At 53.6% G+C, this 23,945-nt stretch overlaps 1 protein-coding gene across 3 annotated transcripts in view; it reads left to right on the top strand.

The window, feature by feature from the left end:
• The window catches only part of LATS2 (large tumor suppressor kinase 2), a 46,897-nt gene extending 25,814 nt beyond the window's left edge, over nucleotides 1-21,083 (top strand). For all 3 annotated transcript variants that reach the window (XM_060128917.1, XM_060128916.1, XM_060128915.1), the window contains exons 3-8: nucleotides 8,725-8,857; nucleotides 9,849-11,128; nucleotides 12,047-12,629; nucleotides 13,757-13,939; nucleotides 15,575-15,681; nucleotides 18,911-21,083. In XM_060128917.1, the coding sequence (XP_059984900.1) occupies nucleotides 8,725-8,857; nucleotides 9,849-11,128; nucleotides 12,047-12,629; nucleotides 13,757-13,939; nucleotides 15,575-15,681; nucleotides 18,911-19,408 (2,784 nt within the window). In that variant the 3' untranslated portion in view covers nucleotides 19,409-21,083. The remainder of the gene's footprint in view (nucleotides 1-8,724; nucleotides 8,858-9,848; nucleotides 11,129-12,046; nucleotides 12,630-13,756; nucleotides 13,940-15,574; nucleotides 15,682-18,910) is intronic.
• Nucleotides 21,084-23,945: the final 2,862 nt, after the last annotated feature.

Below are 23,945 nucleotides of genomic sequence, written 5' to 3'. Positions count from 1 at the left end.
CCGCTTTTTGTGCTTGGCTTATTTTACTTTACAGTATATCGCAAGCATTGCCCCGTGTCATTTTCTTCTCCGACACACTGTCTAAAAAAACAAAGTGTCGCGTTCCAGTGAATCGATGATAGACCCCGGTCTATTCTGGGGCACCCAGGTTGTTTGAATGTTGTCACCCGTAAGCGACAGCCAGTGGGTCACTCTTTCACTGCCTGACGGGACCCGCTGGGCCACAGGAGGGGCTGTTTGAGGCAGGAGCAGGTGCGGAGGGGGGTGGGATTCGGCGCCTCTAGAGCCTCCAGGGCGGAGACCACGCAGGGACGGCGCTCTTCCCGTCCCCTGTGCGCTCACGAGATGGGGCCGCCAGGGCAGGAAGGGCTGGGCTTTTGCACGTCTGTTCCTTCGTCCGTTCATCGCTTTCCGAGCGCCCAAGCAGTTCCTGTCTGCCAAGCCGTGGACACAGACGTGAGCAGGACGCAGCTTCCGGCCCCGAGAACTTCAGGATGAGCAGGCGGGATTGTGGACGAGGGGCACAGGCCGCGCCTGGGCAGGCAGCACTGGGGCTGGCCTTCCTGTCAGACATGCTTGTGATGACTGATGATGATTTTTCATCAGTCAAACGTTTATAGAAGTAGAGAGAATGATGTAACATTTTCCCACCTTGTTCCAGAGACCTTTGGGAGAAACGCTGTGTCACATGGAGCAGCTCCTCTGTGCCTCCGTGCTGGGCCCCTCATTCCCATTTGTGTTCGGTGCCGTTGCTTCAGACGCGTTCTGTAACCAATCTGCGGTACTGTTTTACAAGGTTTTTAAAACCCCTGTATAATGTGATTTTGCAGCTTCCTTTTCCCGTCTGCATCATGTTTCTGAGGTTTATCGACGTTGATGGACGAGGCTCCCGTTCACTGTAATTGCTGTCATTTCACCGCCACTTACGTCTCGGTTATCCCACTAATGGGTGTTTAGATCGTTTCCAGTTTTCCATTCTCGACAGAAGTGCAGCAGGTGTTCTCCTGTGTGTCTTCTTGTGAACGCGTGGGGACTTTCTCCGGAAGTGGAGTGTGTGGGTCACAGATGCGAGCATCCCTGACTTTACCAGATGCTGTCACAGTGTTCTGTGTGGTTTACAGGTCAGCATCTCGTCCTCAGCCTCTGCGGGGCGGTCTTCCCTGTCCTAGCCGACACTTGGTGGTGTCAGGTATTTTAAACACTTGTCCATCTAATGAGTGTGAGATGGTCCCTTATTTTAAAAAATGCAGCCTCTGATTACTGGTCATGTTGGACTTGTTTTGACTATTTGGGTTTTGAGTTCTGACTTTACCACTGACTGTGTGAACTTGGGAAATGATTACTCATTCTGAGCCCCAGTCTCCTGATTTTTTAAAGAATATTTTATTTATTTATTTGACTTCGCCGGGTCTTAGTTGTGGCATGAGGGATCTTCCTTGCCGCGTGTGGGATCTTTAGTTGCGGCACGCGGGATCTAGTTCCCCGACTAGTGATTGAACCCGGATCCCCTGCATTGGGAACTCGGAGTCTGGACCAGCAGCGTCCAGCTACGGGACCAGCAGGGAAGTCCCAGTCTCCTGATTTTGATAAAATACAAGCACCTACATTTTAGGGCGATTCCAAGACTCGGAGACCCGTGCACAGCTCCCGCTCCCTCTCTGTCTCAGTCCCGAGTCCTCCCACCAACAGGGCCCACGAGGCTGCGCCTCCACTCAAGAGACCCTCCCAAAGGCTGGTCTGCAGCACGAGAGGAGCTGAGCTCCCTGTGGGCTGCGAGGGCCCTCCCGGGAACCCAGCAGGAGTCTGTTGGGGACCTGGACAGTCGGTGCGTCTGCACGGTCACGCCGGCCCCTTAACCTCCCCCATCCCCCTTAGACTGTGCTCTCCACAGCGCAGCCAGGGGACCCTTTTAAAACAGAAGTCGGATCTCGTGCTCCAAACGCTAGGCGGCTTCCTGCCTCGATCAGGGTAAAAGCCAGCGTCCTTGTCCCAGCCTACTCGATGGGCTTTCACACTGGGGTCAACATCCATTTCAACCCTGAAAACAGTTTAAAGGATTTCAAACGTGTTTTTAAAAAAATATTTATTTATTTATTTGGTTGCCCCGGGTCTTAGTCGCGGCACGCGCGTGGGATCTAGTTCCCCGACCAGGGATCGAAGCCAGGCCCCCTGCACTGGGAGCGCGGAGTCTTACCCACTGGACCACCAGGGAAGTCCCAGTTTAAAGGGTGTCGGAACCCCGGGGTGGAGCCGGCCAGAAGGGGGCCTGCATAGCAGCTATGTGCCCGTGTGCGGAGCTCCCCAATGTGTGTCCATTTCAAGGTTACACTGTAACTTTTTCTTCGCTTTTTTTTTCTTTTTAATAGATTGTTTTTTGTTTGGGGGTTTTTTCTGTTTGTTTGGTTTTGTTCTGGGCCGCGTGAGGCTTGCGGGATCTGAGTTCTCCAACCACGGATTGAACCCGGGCTACGACAGCGAAAGCCTGGAATCCTAACCATTAGGCCACCAGGGAACTCCCTAACTTTTTCTGAAAATTACATAAAAACTAGCTTGGAATTTCGTCTTCAGTACCATATTTCATAATTAAACATGTTTGTAAATTTCACTGTATCTTTCAAGGGTGTAGAAGTAGCAGAAGACTGTCTTCCTTCTTAAATGAGCCCACAGCTTTCTAGATGGCCCCGTTTACTTGATAACATTTAAAAAACAACCACAGAGAGGAGAGCTCCCTGAACTCTGCATCTAGACGTCCCTTCCCTTTGATGCCTGTGGGCTGACGGTCCCCAGCAAAGTGGGACGGAGGCCGTGCAGACGGCTACAGGACACACAGGAGAAGAGCAGCTACTCATTGAAAGCTCAGAAAGGAGCTCGAAGGTCTGTGACGAAGGATGCTCGGTGGGGAGGCCCGTGTGCCGTCTGCGGGTGAGACGTCTGAATGGCAGAAGTCGGCGGTGGCCCTTGTCTGCACGGGAAGCCTCCCCCCACACACTCAGGCCACTGAATTTCAGGAGCGAAGGCGGGCTTGTGGCCGACGAAGAATCTCTTCTTCCAGAATCACGCGGAGCCGCTGGCGCCTGAGCTCTGCCGGCTGGTCCGTCTCCCGGCGTCCTGACGCCCATTCGCGGCGCGGGTCTGGCCTTCGTGGCTCCGTCTTGTGTCTGCAGGTACCAGGCGGTGGGCAGCCCCCGCCCCCGTCCCCTGGGCCCAGGGTCCCGCTGCTCACGCACTGGACTGCCACCTCCTGCTTCGTCACCCGGCATCGTGGGCTGAGACAGAAACCGAATCCTTTCCTTCGTGAAAACCTTGTACCTCTGACGACAGAGTTCCCAAGAAGAGTGCGAGCCACAGCTGCCCATTAAGCCCCCCTTGATTCCCCTCCCAGCCCCGAGGACAGTGGCCGGAGGCTCTTGGGCCTGCCCTCTCCCGGTGTCTTCGCTCTACCCTGTAGAGCCCACAGTGCGGTTCAGAACCAAGTGTGCAGAGCTTGGAGCTTGGCGAGCCCTTCCTTCTGAACCCTTGTCCCGACCTCCGATCCTGCCCTGAAAGGAGCCAGGGCCCTGCCCAGCGGGGGAGCAGGAAGGCTGGCCCTGGGACCCGTCGCACCGCGTGCCCCAGTTCAGACCATCCAGTGAGGCTGTGTTGTCCCCAGGCTTTCTCTGCCTGAGACCTTTTCTTCTGAACTCTGCCCAGCCCCAGCTCCACCCTCTGTCTGGCATCCTCAGCTCAGGCTTTGAACGCGCCTGTCTCTAACTCAGCGTCAGGTTCTTTGTGTTGGGCCACCACGGACCTCTACCCACTCGTGTCGCCAGGCTCTCTGGCTGGTGGTGACCAGCTCCCCCCTGGAATCTGACTTCCGAGGGGCCCGCACCGCCCACCCCTATGCTCTCTGCCACGGGCTCCTTGGTTCCCCCAGAACTCAGAACGCCAGGGCTCGTCTGTCCCTGGCAGGGACGGTCTGGCTCCTTCCTTGTTTCCCGGGGCAGAAGCGACGGTCCTAGAGATTTTGTGGTTTTGTGTGTGTGCCTATTTATTGCGTGACTTGTGCAAGCCAGGTGTTAGAGGACCTGTCGGCCTCCCTAAAAGCAGGCATGTGCTGGTGAGGGTGCGGTCAGGGGGTTCCTGCCAGAGCACGGGGGGCGGCCATGCTGGGGAGGCCCGGCAGAGCCTGTTCCCTGAGCCCAGCGGCGGGCCCACTGTGTCCACGGGCAGGTTCATGCCGCTGACCGTCCTCAGGAGGCCCTGACCCTGGGCAGCACATGTGCTGTTAAAACTGGTTCCCTACCCTTTCCTGGAACACGGCTAAGGGTTTTTGTATGTTATATTCTATTTCTCTATGGCTTTTCATTATTGACAAAAATGGGAGTGTTTTTTTCAAAAAGAGGTTGGACCTAAGTTATCGTAATAGGCATATCCAGGAGTGTTAGTGTTCCTTTAAGAACAAATCCCACGAAGATGTAAGAATGGTTTTGTAGTTAAATAGTAACCCAAGTAAAATACTTATTTAAGGGCCTGTGAAGTTGCAGGAGCATGTAGAAAGCAGTACTTCCTGCTGACTGTGTAGCCAAATTATGATAAATGGAAGCAAAGTAGGTATTTGATGATTGGGCTCATAGTAGGACAACTGGAATAACCTGCTGGATAGACTGAACTAAAGACGTTACTTAGGTTCTCGGACTTCACTAATCACACCAGTAATCAATATTATGATAACGTTCTCACTTCCTCTGTGTGTGTGTGTGTGTGTGTGTGTGTGTAAACTCATAGGGGATTTTGGTAGTTTCCCTGGAGTGGGTCACACCTCCGCTCACCTATCTCGATAGTGCCAACAGTGAAATCCTTAATGTTTTAGCAAACATCCCTTGAAATCGTGGAACTTTACAGCTGAAGGGAGCTCTGGGATGACCCTGTGACATCTTGCCCTCTCACTGGACTCAGCTGTGATCTGGAGGACTTTTGTCATCTGCCCACAACTGTGTAGCTGGATAACACTGGCAGCTTTATTATAACGGAACTGGACATACGCATAAGTATTCTCATCATCTTACGCTCTTTAACAAGAAGAAATCATTGCGTATTTCAACATAAAACTGTCAAACTTGTTTTCCTCGTGTTCTGATCAAGCCCTTGTTTGTGGACGATGCTCAGACACATTTTGCACGTCACTGTTTCTTCATGTTGTTTACGCTATTGGAAGTCGCACATTTTGTTCACTGCTGTGTGCTCTGTAGAGAAGAATATTAGATGCTTAGTGCTTCTCCAGTAAGAGAATTTGGCCATAGCAAGTATTTTTGGGCTGCATTAAGTGTATCCCAGGGAATACTTTAATTATAATGAACATAATCATTCTCTCATTGGATTATTTAAGCCCTTTCTACTCCTGCCCTACACCCTTCTGTTTGAGGGGCTGATTTATTGTATTATATCTAATTCGGACAAACATCTTTATGCAAGTTGACTTTTAAAATAGGATTCTTTTAAATTGGCCTGAGAATTTTAGGAAGTAAAATTATTAAATCAGGGCGCACGTTTAATAACTTTTGGTACTTGTTAACAAATAGTCACCTCAAAGGACCAAAAATATATGACTGAAGAGTTTCACCAGCCATTTGCCTTTATAACTATTTTGTTTTGGTGTTAACAATTCAATATAAAACGCTATTTTATTAAAAGTGTTTCTTTGATCCTTGGTAAGGTTGAGCATTTTCCATGCTTGTTTAATTTTAGCCCAAATTTCTTCTTCATTCCCTACCTATGTGTTACTCTAAAAAACATCTTTTTCCTCGGAAGCGCTCAGTGGGCGCCCTGCCCCGCGGCCTTGCTGCAGGGCCTTGAGCCGGAGTTGTGCCTCATCTTCTCGTCACCCACTCACAGTTCAGATCCAGAGGCCCCTTGCGGGTTTTCCTGGCTTTAGTTTTCTCTTCTCCTTCTCCGGCAACCGCGCGGGTACCGGGTGTGTCGGACTGGCGCGGGATCCACTCGCTCCGCGGGGGCCTGCGTCTCTGGCTCCGGCCCCAGGCAGGCTGGGTCGCCCTTTCCTTCTCCTTCACAGCCAGCCACCCGCCCTTCAGGCTCTTGGAATCGCCGGGAAACGGCCGTGAGGAGCTGCCCTGCCCCCGGGCTCTGGAGCTGTGGGACTTTCAAGCCCGGCAGCTCAGCCGGTGGAGCGAGGGAGGGCAGGGGGGAGGGGACGTGGGTCTAGAAGCCGAGGGGCAAGGGGGTGGCGCGGGGGCAGCCGTGCAGACCCTGGGCCCCTGCTCACCGGGCTCCCGAAGGCCCCGGGGGCAAGCGTGCTGTCCAGCTGGGGCGGAGCTCAGGGGCAGGGTGTGGGCGTCCCTGGGCACCGCTCTTACAGCGGCACACCACGCTGCTGGCCTGACATCTGGGCACTGGAGTCACAGAAACGGCGTCCTGCTGCCTGGGGGGTGGAGGCAAGGCAGGGTTGTGATTCCTGATGGGTTTAAAAATGATCCCGAGTTTCCTGCAGTTTGTGGGGGTTTTTAGTATTTATTTATTTACTTACTTATATTTATTTTGGCTGTGCCACGTCTTAGTTGCGGCATGCGTGCGGGATCTAGTTCACTGACCAGGGATCGAACCCGGGCCCCCTGCATTGGGAGTGCGGAGTCTCACCCACTGGACCACCAGGGCAGTCCCTTCCTGCAGTTTTTAAAGCACGCCTATACATATATGTCTAGTGGTGTTTCTGAGAGTTAATGTACGGAAACTGCACACTTGCTAAATTTGGTGGAAGGGACAGACGGCAAGGGCAAGACTGCCTGACTGGGTTGTTTAGTAAACAGGAGGGCTCATTAGCGTGGTCGGGTGTGTGATGGGCGTATGGTTAGTTGGTCGGTTGTGCGATTCGAAGCAGCCCTGTGAGCACGTCGGTACCTGTGGTTGCCTCCCGGTGTTCTTGCTGGTTAAGTTCCTCGACTGGAAGCGAAGCGTTGGGAAGGTTGGAATCTTGAGGCTGAGGCCAGTGTGCAGCAGGGAGTTGAACACACACTGTCTGACGTGGTTGGTCCTCAGAGTCGCCGTTTCCTTGACACGTAGCCGGTCTGAAGCGACGCACACGTGCAGCCAGTCACCCCAAAGAAGCCAAGGCTTCGGTCCCGTCCCAGACACAGCAGATAGGCGCTGTCCGCAGGGGGCTGGCTCTCCCCCAGCTCGTGTCCTTTCCTTCGATCCCAAGGCAGCTCTGCCCACCGCTGCCCAGCCTCGCGAGCCGTCCCTTCCGCTGCTTCCCCCAGAGGCCGCCTCCCCCCCAGCCCTTGGCTCACGGGCGGGGCTCTTCCTGCCTCTTCTCTCCCGAATCCCCGAGGACACAGGCACAGGTCACGGCCGCGTGCGCGCTTTGTCCAGCCACCCCGTGGGGCCCGGCCAGGATGGAGGTTAATATTATGTACACAATCAGTGGATGTAAAGCACCGGAGTCCTTCCCGTCCCTGTGTTAGGTGGGTGGGCGCAGCCCTGAGCCACAGGAGGGTCAGGCCCCCAGGCTGTCGCAGTCCTAACAGACGGGCAGACACACAAGCGCGGGGACAGGTCCACTCTGTTAGCCTTGAAAAGCCCCTGGCCCGGCAGGCAGGGAGAGCGGCTCATCCGTCCTCAGGGTCCGGGGCATCTCCTGGGTTTCTGCCGTGGCTCTTTGCTGACCGGCCTCTGTCCCCTGGGGACCTGGGGTCCTGCTGCCTGCTCACTGCCTTCTCCTCTCCTGTCCAAGCTACAGCAGTCTCTGTCAGGGCTCTCCCACCCCTGCTGCTCTGAGACCCCTCCCCTCCGGTCACCACCCACTTCCTGCATTTGCAGTTCCCTCCTCCTTGCCCACCCACCCCTCCACCTTCAGAAGACCCCTGTCTGTCCACAGAATCCCCTCTCGCTGCCCCTCCCGGTTCCATCCTTGAAGGCTGGCTTCCCTGTCTGCCCTCAGCTCTGCAGAGCTGGCCCAGGGCACCTGGGCCACAGCCCTCGCAGCCCTCCCCCTCCGGCCTGAGCATCCGACCACGGGTTCTGCAGCTCTGCCCCTGGCCCATCCTCTCACTGACCCCGACCCTGCTTGGAAAGCTCCCGTGACTGCCTTCAGGTAGGCGGCCCGGTCTGTGGTGCCTCCCCACTGTCCTCTCCCGCCTCCCCGTTCTTCCCCCACCAGGCCCCTGCTCTGACTGTACCACCTGCTGCCAAGAATACCTTTCCTCCACTGAGCCCTCCTGCTGCCTGAATCCCAGCTGTCCGTGAAGAGCCGGCTGTGCCTCCGTCTGGCCTGTGATCAGTCCCTGGTCCCTCTCCGTCCTCCGGCCCTCTTCCCCGGTGCTCATCCCGCCAGCAGTGCTGGGGCCTGTCCTGGGCTGATGTCCTCTCTCGCCCACCGCCACCCGCATGGGCACGGGGCACCATAAACAGTAGATGTGCAGGTCTCCCCTCGGGGCAGGGGTCCCTCCGCCAGGAAGCCTGGGCTGGGGAAGGCCAGTTCTCTGACTTCCACAGGCTAGATGGGAATTTCAGTCCAGTCACAGAAGTTTTCTAGCAGGAGCAGGACGTACGGTCTTCCAAGCCCATCGTCGTGGTCTGGGGGTCAGTGAGGTTGTCATCGGCGACTGAGGACACGTCCCCAGTGGTGCTGGCTTGGAGCCGGGCGCAGGGCGGGAAGGCAGTCCTGGAGGCTTCGTGTCGAGGGGACGCGCACCCAGGCCCCCACTGATGTCTCTGTGTCCACCCCACCCCCAGGAGATGGCGGGCAGGGCCCTCAAGCAGACCGGCAGCCGCAGCATCGAGGCCGCCCTGGAGTTCATCAGTAAGATGGGTTACCTGGAGCCGGGCAAGGAGCAGATTGTGCGGGTCGTCAAGCAGACCTCCCCAGGTGAGCACGCTGGGGGCTGCGGGCAGGGGCCATCCTGACGGTCGCCCGAGGGCGGGGACGGCGGGTGGCAGATATGACACTGAGCTGGGTGCCTCCTACTTGCTGGGTTTGTGGATTTGTTTTGCTTATGAAAGAGCGGAAAATTCACTGGATATTAAAATGAGGCAACCCCCGCAGGTTCTTTCTGCTTTCTCTTGGGCTTGTGGGGGAGGCTTATTTCATTGATTCTGAAACACACCGTTTCCCACTCTGTGGCCTCTGAGAGCAGGCTGCCCAGTGGCAGGTTCCTCCAGAGCTGGACACCTTGGGCAGAGGTGTGGGAAGGCCCCCTGGTGCCCCTGGGGAGGGCCAGAGGCCCCAGCACCAGGTGTCTGGCCTTGCTGCCTGTCACTGAATGTTTCTGTTTGCTGGTAGAGCAGATGGGGCCCATTTGGGGACCTGAGGTCCTTGGGTGTAGTAAGGGATTCAGGATATTGAACAGGAGTGTTCCCTGTTTTGTGGGAGACCTTGGATAAGCCCAGTTCATCTGCTGAGGGGGAAATTGCACGGGCTTTGTAGCCGTATCTTCTTTGTGAAGAGGACACAGGTTTCTGTCTTCTTCTTGACTGAGGAGTTCCCTTAAACAGTGCCTCACTGGCCACCGTGTCCAGACTCTGAGGGTCCCGGGGTCTGTGTTGCAGCCCAGCCCCTCAGGAGGCAGCGCCCACTCTCTGATGACCCCGCACCTGCCTTGCTCGTGGTCTTTCTGATGCATCATCTTAGCCTGAGAACACAGTGTCATTTGCCGTGGCTTCTGCTGGAAGCACAGCTGCAGAGGGTCAGGGCTCGGCCAGGTCCTCCGCGGGGGCGTCCTCGGACAGGCAGGGCACGGCCTTTGGACTGGGAGCCCGGCGCCGCCCACGCGGCCGTCACTGGCGTCAGGGGCCTTCCCAGGCCTTCGGCCGCGGAGTAGCCGTGCCGCGGCGTCAGCCTCCCGTTCCCTCCTCTGCAGGAAAAGGCCTGGCGCCAGCCTCTGTGCCGCGGAGGCCGAGCTTCGAAGGAGCAGGTGACCCTTTCCCGCCCTACGGCCAGGTGAGCGGGCCGGCCTTCGAGGGCCCCGCTGCCCTGGACGAGGCGCCCCGCCAGTACCCGGACTTCCTCTTCGCCGCCGTCGGGCCTCACTGCCGTCCGCACCCACCCAAGGGCTATGCCGCCGCCGGGGAGGCCGCCGGGATGAGCCTCCCCGGCCCCGGGGGCCCGGCGCCCCCGCTGCAGGGCCCGCACTACAGGGCCCCCCTACTGGTGCCCGGGGAGCCCCTGGCCTACGGCGTCCAGCGCAGCCCCTCCTTCCAGAGCAAGACTCCGCCGGAGGTCGGTGGGTACGCGGGCCTGGCCGCCAAGGGCCCGGCCGTGCAGGTGCAGGTGCAGCCCGGCCTCGCGTTCCCGCCCCCGGGCGGCGCCGCTGCGTACGCGCCCCACCCGCACCCCAAGCAGCCCCACCCGGTGCACGCGGGGGGCCCCCGGGGCGCCGTGTTCGCTGGCGACAGCCCCCCGCCGGGCCTGGCCACCCCCTCCCGGACCGGCCTCGGCGCCGAGCGGTTCGAGCCGAGCGCGCCCCCCGCGCCGCAGTGGCCGAGCGCCGGCCTGGCCCGGCGGGACTCGCTGCAGAAGCCGGGCCCCAGCAGGACCGGCTCCTTCAACGGCCACCAGGCGGCGGCCGCGCCCTCCCCCAACGCCATCACGGCCGTGACGGCCGCGCACATCCTGCACGCGGTGAAGAGCGTGCGGGTGATGAGGCCCGAGCCCCAGACGGCCGTGGGGCCTTCGCACCCCGCCTGGGTGCCGCCGCCGGGCCCCGCGCTCGAGGGCCTGGAGCCCCAGGACGAGCATCCCCCCGCCCCAGGGGGCGCCGAGGCGCGGGGCCGGCCCCCGCCCTACCCCCGGCACCTGCTGCGGCCGCAGGGCCGCGCCGAGCAGTACGACGTGGACGGCCTGTGCGCGGGGCTGCAGCAGGGCCTCCGGGGCAGCCGGGCCGCCGAGCCCCCCGACGGGAGCCCCAGGAGCCCCAGGGGCGCCAAAGGGGAGAAGGCGGGCAAGGACCGCAAGCAGATCCAGACGTCCCCGGTGCCCGTGCGCAGGGGCTGCCGCGACGAGGAGAAGCGGGAGTCGCGCATCAAGAGCTACTCGCCCTCCGCCTTCAAGTTCTTTATGGAGCAGCATGTGGAGAACGTGCTGAAGACCTACCAGCAGAAGGTGGCTCGCAGGCTGCAGCTGGAGCAGGAGATGGCCAAGGTGGGTCGTGGGGTCGCCGCGGGTCCCTTCTTGCTTCTGCTTCACGCACCTCTCCTCCAGGCCGGTGGTCTCCTGGGGAGGGGGGCTGGTACCGGGGGTCCCACCTGGAGAAGTCCTGCACGTTGCGTTCCCCTTCCCCCTCGCTCTCGGGAGGGGATGGGCTCTGCCTGACGTGCCGGCGCGTAAATGAACACATTGGTTTTTATGGTGTGTCCTTACTAGTGCACAAATCCACCAAGTTTTTCTCACTGCTAAGGAAACATTTTGAAAGAGTAGAAAGGTTTGAGGTTTTATACATTGAAATTGTGGGATTTATAAAGACAAATATATCTAGTAGTGATTCATCTATTTCTTAAGTCTATAGTTAGAAAATAAGGTTTGAAATATACCCTAGTTGGCACTAAACTGTTAGAAAAGGTAATTATTAATGAAATTATTTAGATTAAAATGCTATGGTCAATTTAAATCACACAGAGCCGGTAACTGCAAATTCTAAAAATAAGATTTGTGCCCTTCCCGCTGTCCCATTTTCGTTGACTTTGTTTGTTTTCCCATTTTCCCCTGAACTATTATTAAACTATTACATTGCTCTTAGAGCTCCAGGAATTTTGTGGTCCCCTTTCCCCCAGATTTTTATTAATATAAGTTTCCTGTAGTTTTTAGAGCCTAAGGTCACCTGGAGAAAAAAGTCCCCGTTATTATGTCTTCCCTTTCGATTCCAGATCTGCGACCCTGTGTGGATGTAAAGAACAAAGAGTTATTTTCTCGCTTGTAGTGTCTGGCCCCATTCTTCTGCACCCTGGTTTCCACAGATCAGTTGGGGTCCCCTGCGTTCTGGGGCCTCTTCCCCACCCCCGTCCCCCACCCCCTCCCCCTGGGCTCCCCCAGGGTGACCCTCCCCTGTTTCCTCCTGCACAGGCCGGGCTCTGTGAAGCTGAACAGGAGCAGATGAGGAAGATCCTCTACCAGAAGGAGTCCAATTACAACAGGCTCAAGAGGGCCAAGATGGACAAGTCCATGTTCGTGAAGGTGAAGACCCTGGGCGTCGGCGCCTTCGGGGAAGTGTGCCTGGCCTGCAAGGTGGACACGCACGCCCTGTACGCCATGAAGACGCTGAGGAAGAAGGACGTCCTGAATCGCAACCAGGTGGCCCACGTGAAGGCCGAGAGGGACATCCTGGCGGAAGCAGACAACGAGTGGGTGGTCAAGCTCTACTACTCCTTCCAGGACAAGGACAGCCTGTACTTCGTCATGGACTACATCCCGGGCGGCGACATGATGAGCCTGCTCATCCGCATGGAGGTGTTCCCCGAGCACCTGGCCCGCTTCTACATCGCGGAGCTGACACTGGCCATCGAGAGCGTGCACAAGATGGGCTTCATCCACCGCGACATCAAGCCAGACAACATTCTCATAGATCTCGACGGCCATATCAAGCTGACAGACTTTGGCCTCTGCACTGGGTTCAGGTGGACGCACAACTCCAAATACTACCAGAAAGGTACCGCCTCAGGCCTTTCCTTCCCCTCCTGGGGCGCAGCTGTCATCGGGTGATTTTATAATTTGGCGTGACATCCTTTTCTCCCTGAAGAAGTCGAATGACATGTGAGGTGGTTTTTTTTGTAAGTTAGTGGCTTCAAATTTTACTAATACGTTTTTAGGACAGTAGACCATAGCGTCTCATGGGGCCTTGCTGAGGGGCCATCACTCTGCCCTATTAAAACAAGCCTTAAAACACAAGCCTCCCAGCCTCCCAAGGAGCCCTCTCTCACAGCCACCCTGAGTCTACCTGCAGGCACAGACCTGGCTGTGGATCCAGCTTAACTCCACCTCCTGTGGTCCTGCTACCTGGAAAAGTCAGAAACAGCTGGTCATTATCTTATCTATGGCTTGAATTTTTATATTAGTGATTTTAATACTCTATAGCTCAGGCTTCTTGTTTTTTTTTTTGCGGTACGCGGGCCTCTCACTGCTGTGGCCTCTCCCGCTGCGGAGCACAGGCTCCGGACGCGCAGGCTCAGCGGCCATGGCTCACGGGCCCAGCCGCTCCGCGGCACGTGGGATCTTCCCGGACCGGGGCACGAACCCGTGTCCCCTGCATCGGCAGGCGGACTCTCAACCACTGTGCCACCAGGGAAGCCCTCAGGCTTCTGTTTTTTAACTCAAAACTAGTCCTAAATCATTTTGTTCATTCCCATTTTTTGGCACTGAAGTCATTTGTGTTCGTATTTTCTAAATCCTCTCACTCTTTTCCATGCCCGTCTTAAAACATGTCTATCAAACAGGTGGTGTTAGCCTTTGAGACGGGCCTGAGAGGCTCTGGGGCCACCATCCTACAGTCCCTGAGCCTTTCTCACTGGCCCTGCACTGTCACCCAGCACAGGGCACAGCCCCTGCGGCCGCCTCCTCCATGCTTCCCGTGTTGGCACAGGAGTGCACCTCACAGCTTGGGTGTGAGGCCCAGGACCTCAGCCACCTGCGAGATGGCGGGAGTAACCTTTCTCTCACTGTGTCAGGAGCTGGGTTGGATTACTTTTCCTTTTGAAGCTATGGATTTGTTGCATTGTTGAAGAGTGAAAATTAACTTGTTCATTCTCTTCTCTCCTCGGCTCGCTTCCTGGGTGAAAGGGAGTCACACCAGGCAGGACAGCATGGAGCCCAGCGACCTCTGGGACGACGTGTCTAATTGCCGCTGTGGAGACCAGCTCAAGACCCTGGAGCAGAGGGCGCGGAGGCAGCATCAGCGGTGTCTGGCTCATTCCCTGGTTGGGACCCCAAATTACATCGCCCCAGAAGTGCTCCTCCGAAAAGGTGCGTGCTTCTGCCCTGCACCCAAGCCAGTGACCTCTGAGGGTCCCGAGCCCCAGCTTTCAGAGACTCGAAGTGTCCCCACTGTGTCTGTGCTCACGGGAGCCCGAGAGCTGGATTCTTCCCTTAGCAAACACAGCCTCCGGTGTGTGTCCCTCTGTTTGGGAGCTGCCTTTGCTTCTGGCCCGTCTCCACTTGCCCCTCCTCAGGCTGGAAGTGACAGGCCGGGTGCAAGGTTGGCTTGCTCCCTGGAGCCCAGAGGAGTCGCTCCAGAACTGGTTTTGACAGAGTCCTGTGATAGACAGGACTTGGGGGGAGGGATGCGGGGGGGTCCTACCTGGGTCAACCACCTTCACTGGTCAACGGGTGTGAGGATACAAACACTGTGTCCTCCAGTTCTCCGCCACAGGTCCAGAAGCACCTTCAAGGTAAGATTTGGGGACAGCAGTGCTCCGTCCCATCCAGTGGGCGCCTGGCCGAGCACGAGAGGCATCTCTGACAGTCAGCTGCAGGGCCCGCAGCGCCCGCGTTTGTTCATCTGATTCCGTTTGATGAACCCAGAGAGCAGTGGCCTGTCTGTTCTCAGGTGTTGTTTCCAGTCATTGGAGCCAGGACCCTCTGTCCTCACCCGTGTTCTCTGTGAGCTGTGTGACCCAGTGCGGGTTACTAGCCTCTCACCACCTCACGTGTAACAGCAGTTCCTCGAGAGGTTAGAGTATTAACCTCCCTGCCCAGTAAAGCTCTCCCTCCCCCTCCTTTCAAAGAGGGAGGGGTGGGTGCTGGCCTGCGGGGGAGGACACCCGTCTCCCCCAATCCCCCGTTCGCAGCAGCCCAGCAGAGCCTCCGGGGCCAGACGGGCAGGGGCTGCAGGTCACACTTAGCAAGAATTCGGTGACAGCAGGACCGGAGCGGGGCTCGGACTGGGATGTGGGACAAAATCAAAGATCAGCCTGCTCCGCAGCCTCCACGAGGCCGCCCTGCCCGAGCACCGGGCCGCCGGAGCCCTGCGGGGGGGCCTGGCTCCCTCGGTGCCCCCAAGGGGCGCGACAGGTGGCAGCCGTTCCCTTTGCCAGTTTCCTCCCCCCGGTTCTCCCAAAACCTCCCCAGGAAACCTCCCCAGGAAGGCTCCCCAGGAAGCCTCATCACTGGTCTCACCTGACCTCAGGTCACAGAATTTCTGCTTTTTAGTTTCTATGATTTTAACTTGCGTCTGTTCGTGTTCTTTAAGAACCTAAAATTCTGGTTAGTATTGTTACTAACAATAACAGTAATCTTTTAAAATTAAAAACCTTTTATTACAAGAGCATCCTGTGTTTATCACAGACTAATGGTGGAAAATAAGAAAATGCTCGTGACCACGCTTCTCCCACGTGGAGACCGTGGACGCCCTGGCAGCGTTTTTCTCGCAGACTGTTCTGAGCCCCGCATGCCGGAGGCGGTGACGTCACGCGTGCGCCGCCGGGTGCGGAGACGGTGGCATCACGTGTGCGCCGACACGTGCGGGAGGCCGTGACATCACACGCGCGCCGTCAGGTGGGGCGGTGACGTCACCTGTGCGCCACCTGGCGCTTCCCCCCGACGTGAGCCGGTTCTCTCAGGGTGTGTGCAGGGTGGGAGCTGAGTGACGCTGTCTTTCAGGATACACCCAGCTCTGCGACTGGTGGAGTGTTGGCGTGATTCTCTTCGAGATGCTGGTGGGGCAGCCGCCCTTCCTGGCGCCGACTCCCACGGAGACCCAGCTGAAGGTAATGGGGCACGTGGCTTTCTGATGAACCCAGGAGGCTTAGGCCAACATTTGACCTTTTATTCTGAATAGTGTAGGGACGTCATTTGTATGTCATGGGATGTTTTCAAGTATGCTTGTTATTACCTATTAATTTTTTATCTGGGTAAGTAGAGGCACAGGGTCAGAGCTGAGCTGTCATGCGCGCGTGAACCTGAACCATGGTCGCCTGCCGATGTGGTGCTTGCAGGTGAGAACTAGGGGTGGGCGGAGCACCGAGGCCGCAGGTCTGGGCCCGGCGGCAGGTGCGCCGTGCAGCAACCAACACGGCTTTGAGACTGTGCCCGAGGAAATCGGTTTGATACTTGGATGTTCTGTCGTTACCGTTGGCCAGTTATAAGCTATGTGTCAGGCTAGTTGTGCACAGTTCTGATATTCATTTCAAGTAATTAAAAAGTTACTCCGTCAAGTAATAACTAAGCACTGAAGAATTAGTTTTAGAATGGTAGCCATTTACTGTCTGAAATGAATGATTTGATTACTTAAAGACTGAATAGAGAACCTGATGAAACCTTTGGAACTTCTCAGAACAGTGCCCCTTACACATGTTCACTGACAGTTCTAGGATGCAGTCACATACCCCGGAGTCCCCAGGAGACCCGAAATTAATAACCTCTTAATTAGAAAAACCCTAAATGAAGGCTTGGTTTCTTTACAGTAACAGTGAAATTGGAATTTGGCATTATCTATATCCTAATTGAATTGCTGAATTAGTTACCAATTTGTCTGCATGATAATAACCCAATTTTTAAAATTGTGGTGAAGTTTACCATTTTAACTACTTTTAATTGTACAATTCAGTGGCGTTAAGTACATTCACAATGTTATGCAACAGTCACGGCTACCTATTTCGAGACATTTTCACCATCCCGAGCAGGAGCTTAACTACTAAATGATAACTCCATTCCTCCCTCCCCTCTGTCCCTGTAACAGCTCTTGTATCAATACTTTCTGTCTCTATGAAGTTGCCTATTCTAGGGACCTCATATAAGTGGAATCATACAGTATTTATCCTTCTGTGTCTGGCTTATTTCATTCAGCATAATGTCTTCAAGGTTCATCCATGTTGGAGCCTGTGTCAGAATTTCCTTCCTTTTTAAGGCTGAATGATATTACGTTGTATGTAATATTGAGTAATACTCCATTGTGTGTAAATAACATTCCAGTTTTTTAATCCATCATCTGGCAACGGACGTTTGGGTTGTTTCCACCTTTCGGCTCTTGTGAGTAGTGCTGCTGTGAACATAAGTATGTGTACAAGTATCTGTTTGGTCCCTGCTTTCAGTTCCTTTGGGGATATACCCAGGAGTGGAATTGCTGGGTCATACGGTCATTCTATGTTGAAACTTGCTGAGGAACCTCCATACTGTTTCCATAGTGGCGGCACCATTTTACATTCCCACCAACAGTGCACAAAGGCTCCTGTTTCTCTGCATCCTTGCCAACACTTAATTTCCTTTTGTTTTTTTAAAAATAGTAGTTATTCTAGGGGGTGTGAGGTGGTATCTCATTGTGATTTTGATTTGCACTTCCCTAAGGTTCAGTGATGTTGAGCCTCTTTTCATATGTTTCGTGGTCGTTTGTAGATCTTCTTTGGAGAAATGTCTATGCAAGTCCTTTGCCCTTTTTTAATTCGGTTCTTTGGGTTTTTGTTGTTGAGTTGTAGTTCTTTATATAGTCTGGATATTAATTCCTTGTCAGCTATATGCTTTGCAAATACATTCTCCCATTCCATGGTTTGTCTTTTCACTCTGTCAGTAGTGTCCTTTGATGCACAAAAGTTTTAAATTTTGATTAAGTCTGTTTTATATATATTTTTTGTTTTATTGCCCGTGCTTTTGGTATCATATCCAAGAAATCATTGCCAAATCCAACGTCATGAACGTTTTCCTTTGTGTTCTTCTATGAGTTGTATAACTTTGGCTCTACTAAAACAACAACTCAGTTTCAAACCAGCCCTCGCACCGCCTGCCCCGTGCCACTCCTGGTTGTATTGGCCTTGCTTTATCCTGACTCCAGGTGTAAACAAGAAGTCCCTTAGGCTTCTTCCTCACAGCACACAGGTCTCTGTGAGCGTCCTGATGGCTGATGTGTGTGGTTTGAGCACCACCAGCTGGGGGTGGCTTCCTCGCCCTGTGCCTCAGGCTGTGGGCTCCTCCTGAAACCACACCGACCGTTTGTAGCTGCTCAGAGCCTCCTATGTCTGTTCTGTTCTCCCATCGTGAAATTATCAAGATCTTTTTAAATTAAAAAAAGTTATTTTTATTGAAGTATAGTTGATTTACAATATTGTGTTAGTTTCAGGTACAGCAGCAAAGTGATTCAGGTATATATTATTTTCAGATTCTTTTCCATTACAGGTTCTTACCAGATATTGAATATAATTCCCGGTGCTATCCAGTCGGTCCTTGTTATCTATTTTATATATATTGAATAGTAGTGTGTATCTGTTAATCCCAAACTCCTAATTTGTCGCCTCCTTCCCTCCCTCTCCCCTTTGGTAACCATAACTTTGTTTTCTATGTGTGTGAGTCTGTTTCTGTTTTGTAAATAAGTTCATTTGTATCATATTTTAGATTCCACACATAAGCGATATCATGTGGTATTTGTCTTTCTCTGTCTGACTTCACTTAGTATGATAATCTCTAGGTTCATCTGTGTTGCTGCAAATGACGTTATTTCATTCTTTTTTCATGGCTGAGTAGGATTCCATTGTATATATGTAACACATCTTTACCTATTCATCAGTTGATGGACATTTTGCTTCCATGTCTTGGCTATTGTAAATAGTGCTGCTATGAGCATAGGGGTGCATGTATCTTTTTGAATTATCGTTTTGTCTGGATATATGCCCAAGAGTGGGATTGCTGAATCATATAGTAGCTCTATTTTTAGTTTTTTGAGGAACCTTCATACTGTTCTCCATAGTGGCTGCACCAGCTTACATTCCCACCAACAGTGTAGGAGGGTTCCCTTTTCTCCACACCCTCTTCAGCATTTATCATCTGTAGGCTGATGATGGCCATTCTGACCATTGTGAGGTGGTGTACTGCATTGTGGTTTTGATTTGCATTTCCCTGATGATTAGCAGTGTTAAGAAATGATCACGTTCTTTAACACCCTGTCCCGGGATGGCCCTCGTCGGCCTCGAGGTTGAGGAGGAAGGAACACCGGGTGTATTGTCCCCGCAGGTGATTAACTGGGAGAGCACGCTGCACATCCCCGCGCAGGTGGAGCTGAGCCCCGAGGCCCGGGACCTCATCGCCAAGCTCTGCTGCGCGGCTGAGCACCGGCTGGGCCGCAACGGGGCCGACGACCTGAAGGCCCACCCGTTCCTGGGTGCCATCGACTTCTCCAGCGACATCCGGAGGCAGCCTGCCCCCTACGTGCCCACGATCAGCCACCCCATGGACACGTCCAACTTCGACCCAGTGGACGAGGAGGGCCCCTGGCAGGACGGCAGCGAGGACAGCTCCAAGGCCTGGGATGCGCTGGGCCCCCCGGGCAGCCGGCACCCCGAGCACGCCTTCTATGAGTTCACCTTCCGGAGGTTCTTCGACGACAACGGCTACCCGTTCCGGTGCCCCAAGCCTGCGGTGGCCGAGACCGGGACTGAGGCCGAGGAGCCAGCTGCGGGGGGCCCGGCCCTGGGGGCACAGGCTGGGAGCTGCCAGCCCGTGTACGTGTAGACCCTGGGGGACCGGGGGGTCAGCCCCTCAGGTCAGTCGGCCGATTGCCCCTCGAAAGTCTGGTCTGCACCCAAAACCAAAGCAGAAAAGCTTCTGAAAGAGGACTCGCCTCTGACGTCTCCTCCACATTCTGGTAGATGGCGGGGCGGGTGTCAGCATGGCCTGGAATTGGCTTTTGAGGACCTTCACTGCATTAAAACAATATTTTTTAAAATTAGTACAGTTTAGAAAGAGCACTTATTTTGTTTATAGCCATTTTTCTTACTAAATTATAGGGATTAATTTTGACAAATCATGCTGCTGTTATTTTCTACGTTTGTATTTTATCCACAGCACTTATTCACATTTAGGGAAAGACGTAAAGATTGAAGAACATGTGATAAGAAATCTCTGTGCAATAATGTAAAAAAAAAAAAAAGATAACACTGTTCTGATGTTACTGATACCATTTTATTCACACAGTGGTTTTTGTTTTATATTTTTCCCACATTTCAAAATTGTGATATATGTTAAAAGCTGCTTTTGTTTTGTTCTGTTTGCTTTTTGCATATTATACTATAGTAGGAAGTGTGAGCAGGTGATCACGCGGGTGTGACTTCAGATGCCAAGTGTGGAGAGATCGCTGCATGAACAGGGTTTTTCTGTTAAAGCGTGACCGTGTCTTGCCATTCACAGCGGGTTCTGTGAATACGTTTTGAGTGAGTAATTCTGGACAGTGTGCTGATGCCGTGTCGTCCTGTGGTGACTTCCTCGCTGTGACTGCACCCCTCCTCTCTCGTTGAGGAAATGCACGTGTGCCTGAGAGCTGATGTGACTGTATGTGTCTTGGGTGTGATTGGATTCTTTGGGGGGCAAAGACGTTTGTCCTACACAACACTTGTATACATCAAAAGGGATTCTCTTAGCTCTGCCAAAAAAATGTAAGTTAGTCGTGGACCTCTGTCTGCTTCACGAGTCAGGATGCTGTCCTGGTGGTACAGCCGCCGCGGGTAGCCGGAGCCCCACCCGGCAGACGCCCTGTGGAAGGGCAGTGATCTTGGGGTTCTCTCACCGTGTTTCTAGTGTGCTTTGAAGGATCCATCTTAACTTGGTTTTAGAAGCACATTCTTCTAATCTTTGTGAAACAGCGAAGTGATGTTGAAAAAGAAAAGATATTTAAGCCATACATATTTTCTTAGGAGTGTAAATGTATATATAACTACATAGATAAACACAAAATATTCCTATTTCAAATTAGTATGATTCCTATTTAAAGTGATTTATATTTGAATAAAAAGTTAAATTCTTTTTTTGCTTTTTAAAAACCTGATGCATCATATTTTTCATTATATTATTCCACGTATTTTTCCTTGAGGTTTTTAGCATAATGTATCCATTAGTTAGTGTATCTCTAGGCAGCACACTTACGCGTCTATCGATGGCTAAACTGAAGAAGATGATTCCTGTGTACTGGTTTACATGTGTGTGAGTGGCAGGTTGTGGGTCTGCTGTGCTGTGTCGTGACTGTCAGTGTTTCTCTAGTTCTGCAGTAACGCCGTGGTGTTGTTTACGCTCTGGCAGACGTCACGTGGTAGGGTCTTTCTCAGGAACTCAATTTAACTGTTATTTATTGATATATCATTGCCTTTGAAACGCTTCTACTGGCACAATTCATTATTAAAGTTTTGAATCCAAATCCACTGGTGTCAAGCTTCACTGGAATATGCAAGTTCTTGCTTAGATCCTGCGTTGCCACTCCCCCAGGCTTTCCTGTGATTCGCGCGCAGCCAGGGCTGCCATCGGGAGGGGGAGGGGGAGGGGAGGAGACCCCCCCCCAGAGGAGATCGGGTTTCAGGTCAGCACACGGTCCAAGCAGGGGTGCGGTTGTGTGACCAGCTTCTCTTCGCGAAGGTGGTGACAAGTGTACGGCATTAGATTGTCGAGCGGGTTAAGTGGGGTGTCAGGGAAATCGTGAGTGGGAGCTGATTCTCCTGCTCGGGACAGTTACATTGACAGGACAAGGCTAACGCCTCACCTTTGCTTTAAGATGGTTGATGGCATTAAGAAATACAGAAAATATCGTTTGTTTTACTCTGAGTTGGTCTTTTGAAAGGTGCAGTCACGTGGTCCCCACTGGGCAGTCGCGACTCCACCAGGCCGCCTCCGACCCTGTCCCAGCGGGGAGGGGCCCCCCTTACTGCCGGCCCCCGCTTTCCTCTTAGGCTGCTACGTTGGGGAGGCATCGTCAGCCGACGGGCGTGGAGGTCCCAGCGTCCTGCCCTAGCAGGAGTCCCGGCACGTCACCCCAGCAGGACGCTGGGGGCCCTGCTGGCAAGGCCGGGGGCAGGGATTTCTGGTCTGACTGGCTGTACTGGAGCAGTAACTGCCCGTCTGTCTGCCGTCTCCTCTGCGTCGGGGGTCGGGCTGTCGCTGGGACCCGGCTTGCTGGTACTTGCAGGTTGCTGGGCTCAGCTCCAAGCCTGGAACCGGAAAGAAACCCCGGAGCACGTAGCGCTGCGTCGTTCCTCTGGCCCCGAGGCCCAGCTCCTCTGCCGCCGCCTCCCCACCTCTCAGGGTCTTCCGTTCTGCCCGCCGTGTCCAGGAGTTTGAGTTGTACTTGGGGGGAGGCGTAGGAACAATCTGCTCCATCTTCCTGGAGGGGGAAGTGGGTTTCGGTTTCAATTGCAGTTTCGAGTAACGAAGGCTCACAACTCACCTCAGTCACGCCAGCCACGTTGCGCAAGCTTGTCGCCGTGGTGCTCAGCGGCCCACGCTGGACAGCACGGGTCTGCGCAGATCCTCTGGCTGTGTGTGAGCCCTTGCGCTGACACTTGGCAGAATCTGGGCACTAGCGGAGCAGTTGGCCTTCATCTCTTTCTCATGTGTCATTCCCTCTTGGGTAGTGGAGAGACCACCCTTCCTCGCAGCGGGTCAGCTGACCTGACCACCCACAGTGTCCAGCCTTCAGCTCCAAAGCATCGCGGCCTCTTCCTTTCCTGCTTGCCCGCCGCTCGGAACGCGCGGACCCTCCTAAAGTCACCAGCTTCCTGCCTTTTCTAAGCCGGTGACTGGTGTCTCCAAAAGGATCAGAGTAGCTTATGGGTCCAGGACCCGGGTACAGACGTGGAGCCCGCCTCCCCACCCCTGCAGTGGGAGCTTGGAGTCTTAACCACTGGACCGCCTGGGAAGTCCCCAAATTATATTATTTTTAGAAAAAGAGTCTCTGTCCATATCTCGCCATTTCCTGCTTCCCAAACACAGCCTCTCCCATGTCTTCTATGTCATTTTTCTGGCATTTTCACTGATAGGCTCTTAATGATATTTCTTGATTTACTTATTTTAAATATTTTCTATCAATGACATATATGGTAATTCTCTTATAGGCCTCCCTCAACCTCTGTTTCCTAGTGTAAGTTCTCTCACAACTTTTAGTTAAATCAGTTATCAACGTAAATATTATGAAGACTATGCTGGGGAATTCCCTGGCAGTCCAGTGGTTAGGACTTTCACTGCCGTGGCCCCGGGTTCAATCCCTCGTTGGGAAACTAAGATCCCATAAGCCTCGAAGTGTGGCCAAAAACAAAAACCAAAACAAAAACAAAAGACTGCTAGGTTGTCTTTGAGCCAAATAGTGTATTCTGATTATGTTTCCTTCTCATACAAAAAAATTTTCCTCTTGGACTTAGTAATTACCTTGTTTTTTCATTTACTTTGTTTTCTTTGAAAGTACAGGTGTTTTGTCCATCCTTCCTTCCTTCCCTCCTTCCTCCCCTCCCTCTCTCCCTCCCTCCCCAGTTGCTGCAATGGATCTGTCAAATCCCAGACTGTTTTCCAGGAGCACGAGTGTTTTGTCTACCTCGTCCTGCAGTCTGGACCAGCTGCCCTTCAAGCCTGACAAACAGCTGTCATCTTGGGAATTCTCTTTGTCACTTTCCTGTGTTGGATCCCATTTTGCCAAATGCCGTACCTTCCTTTTCCTCAGTTTACACCTGGAAAAAAGTTGGGGTTCTTGCTTGTCCAAAAATGTCCCTTTTCTACTTTATTGAAAATATAAATAAATCTAAGATTCTAGGATGAAATTCACGCAGCATTTTGGAGGCATTAGTCCTCTGTTTCCCAGGTTCACAGTCTTGTTGAATACCCTTTCTCTCTAGAAGCTTCTAGAATCATCTCTGTCTACCCTGTGGTCTACACTTTATGGCGATGTTCCTCCATTGGTTTCGTTTATTGTCCTGAACACTGAGGCTTCAACCTAGAGATGTGTGCCCTTTGGCTCTGGAGAATTTTCTTGCATTATTTTAAAAAAATATTTATTTATTTATTTTGGCTACACTGGGTCTTAGTCGCGGCATGCAGGCATCTTAGTTGCCGCATGCATGGAGGATCTAGTTCCCTGACCAGGGATTGAACCTGGGCCCCCTGTATTGGGAGTGCCGAGTCTTACCCGCTGGACCACCAGGGAAGTCCCTTCTGGCATTATTTTGAACTTTATTCCCTCCAAAGATTCTCCAACTCCTCAGCCGATTCTCTGATTTCTTATATTTATTTCCTGTCATCC

This window comes from Lagenorhynchus albirostris, chromosome 18 (assembly GCF_949774975.1).
Source record: "Lagenorhynchus albirostris chromosome 18, mLagAlb1.1, whole genome shotgun sequence".
In the NCBI taxonomy this organism is placed as follows: Eukaryota; Metazoa; Chordata; class Mammalia; order Artiodactyla; family Delphinidae; genus Lagenorhynchus; species Lagenorhynchus albirostris.
The sequence above is the reverse complement of the archived record's forward strand: the minus strand, read 5'-3'. Positions and strand labels throughout refer to the sequence as shown.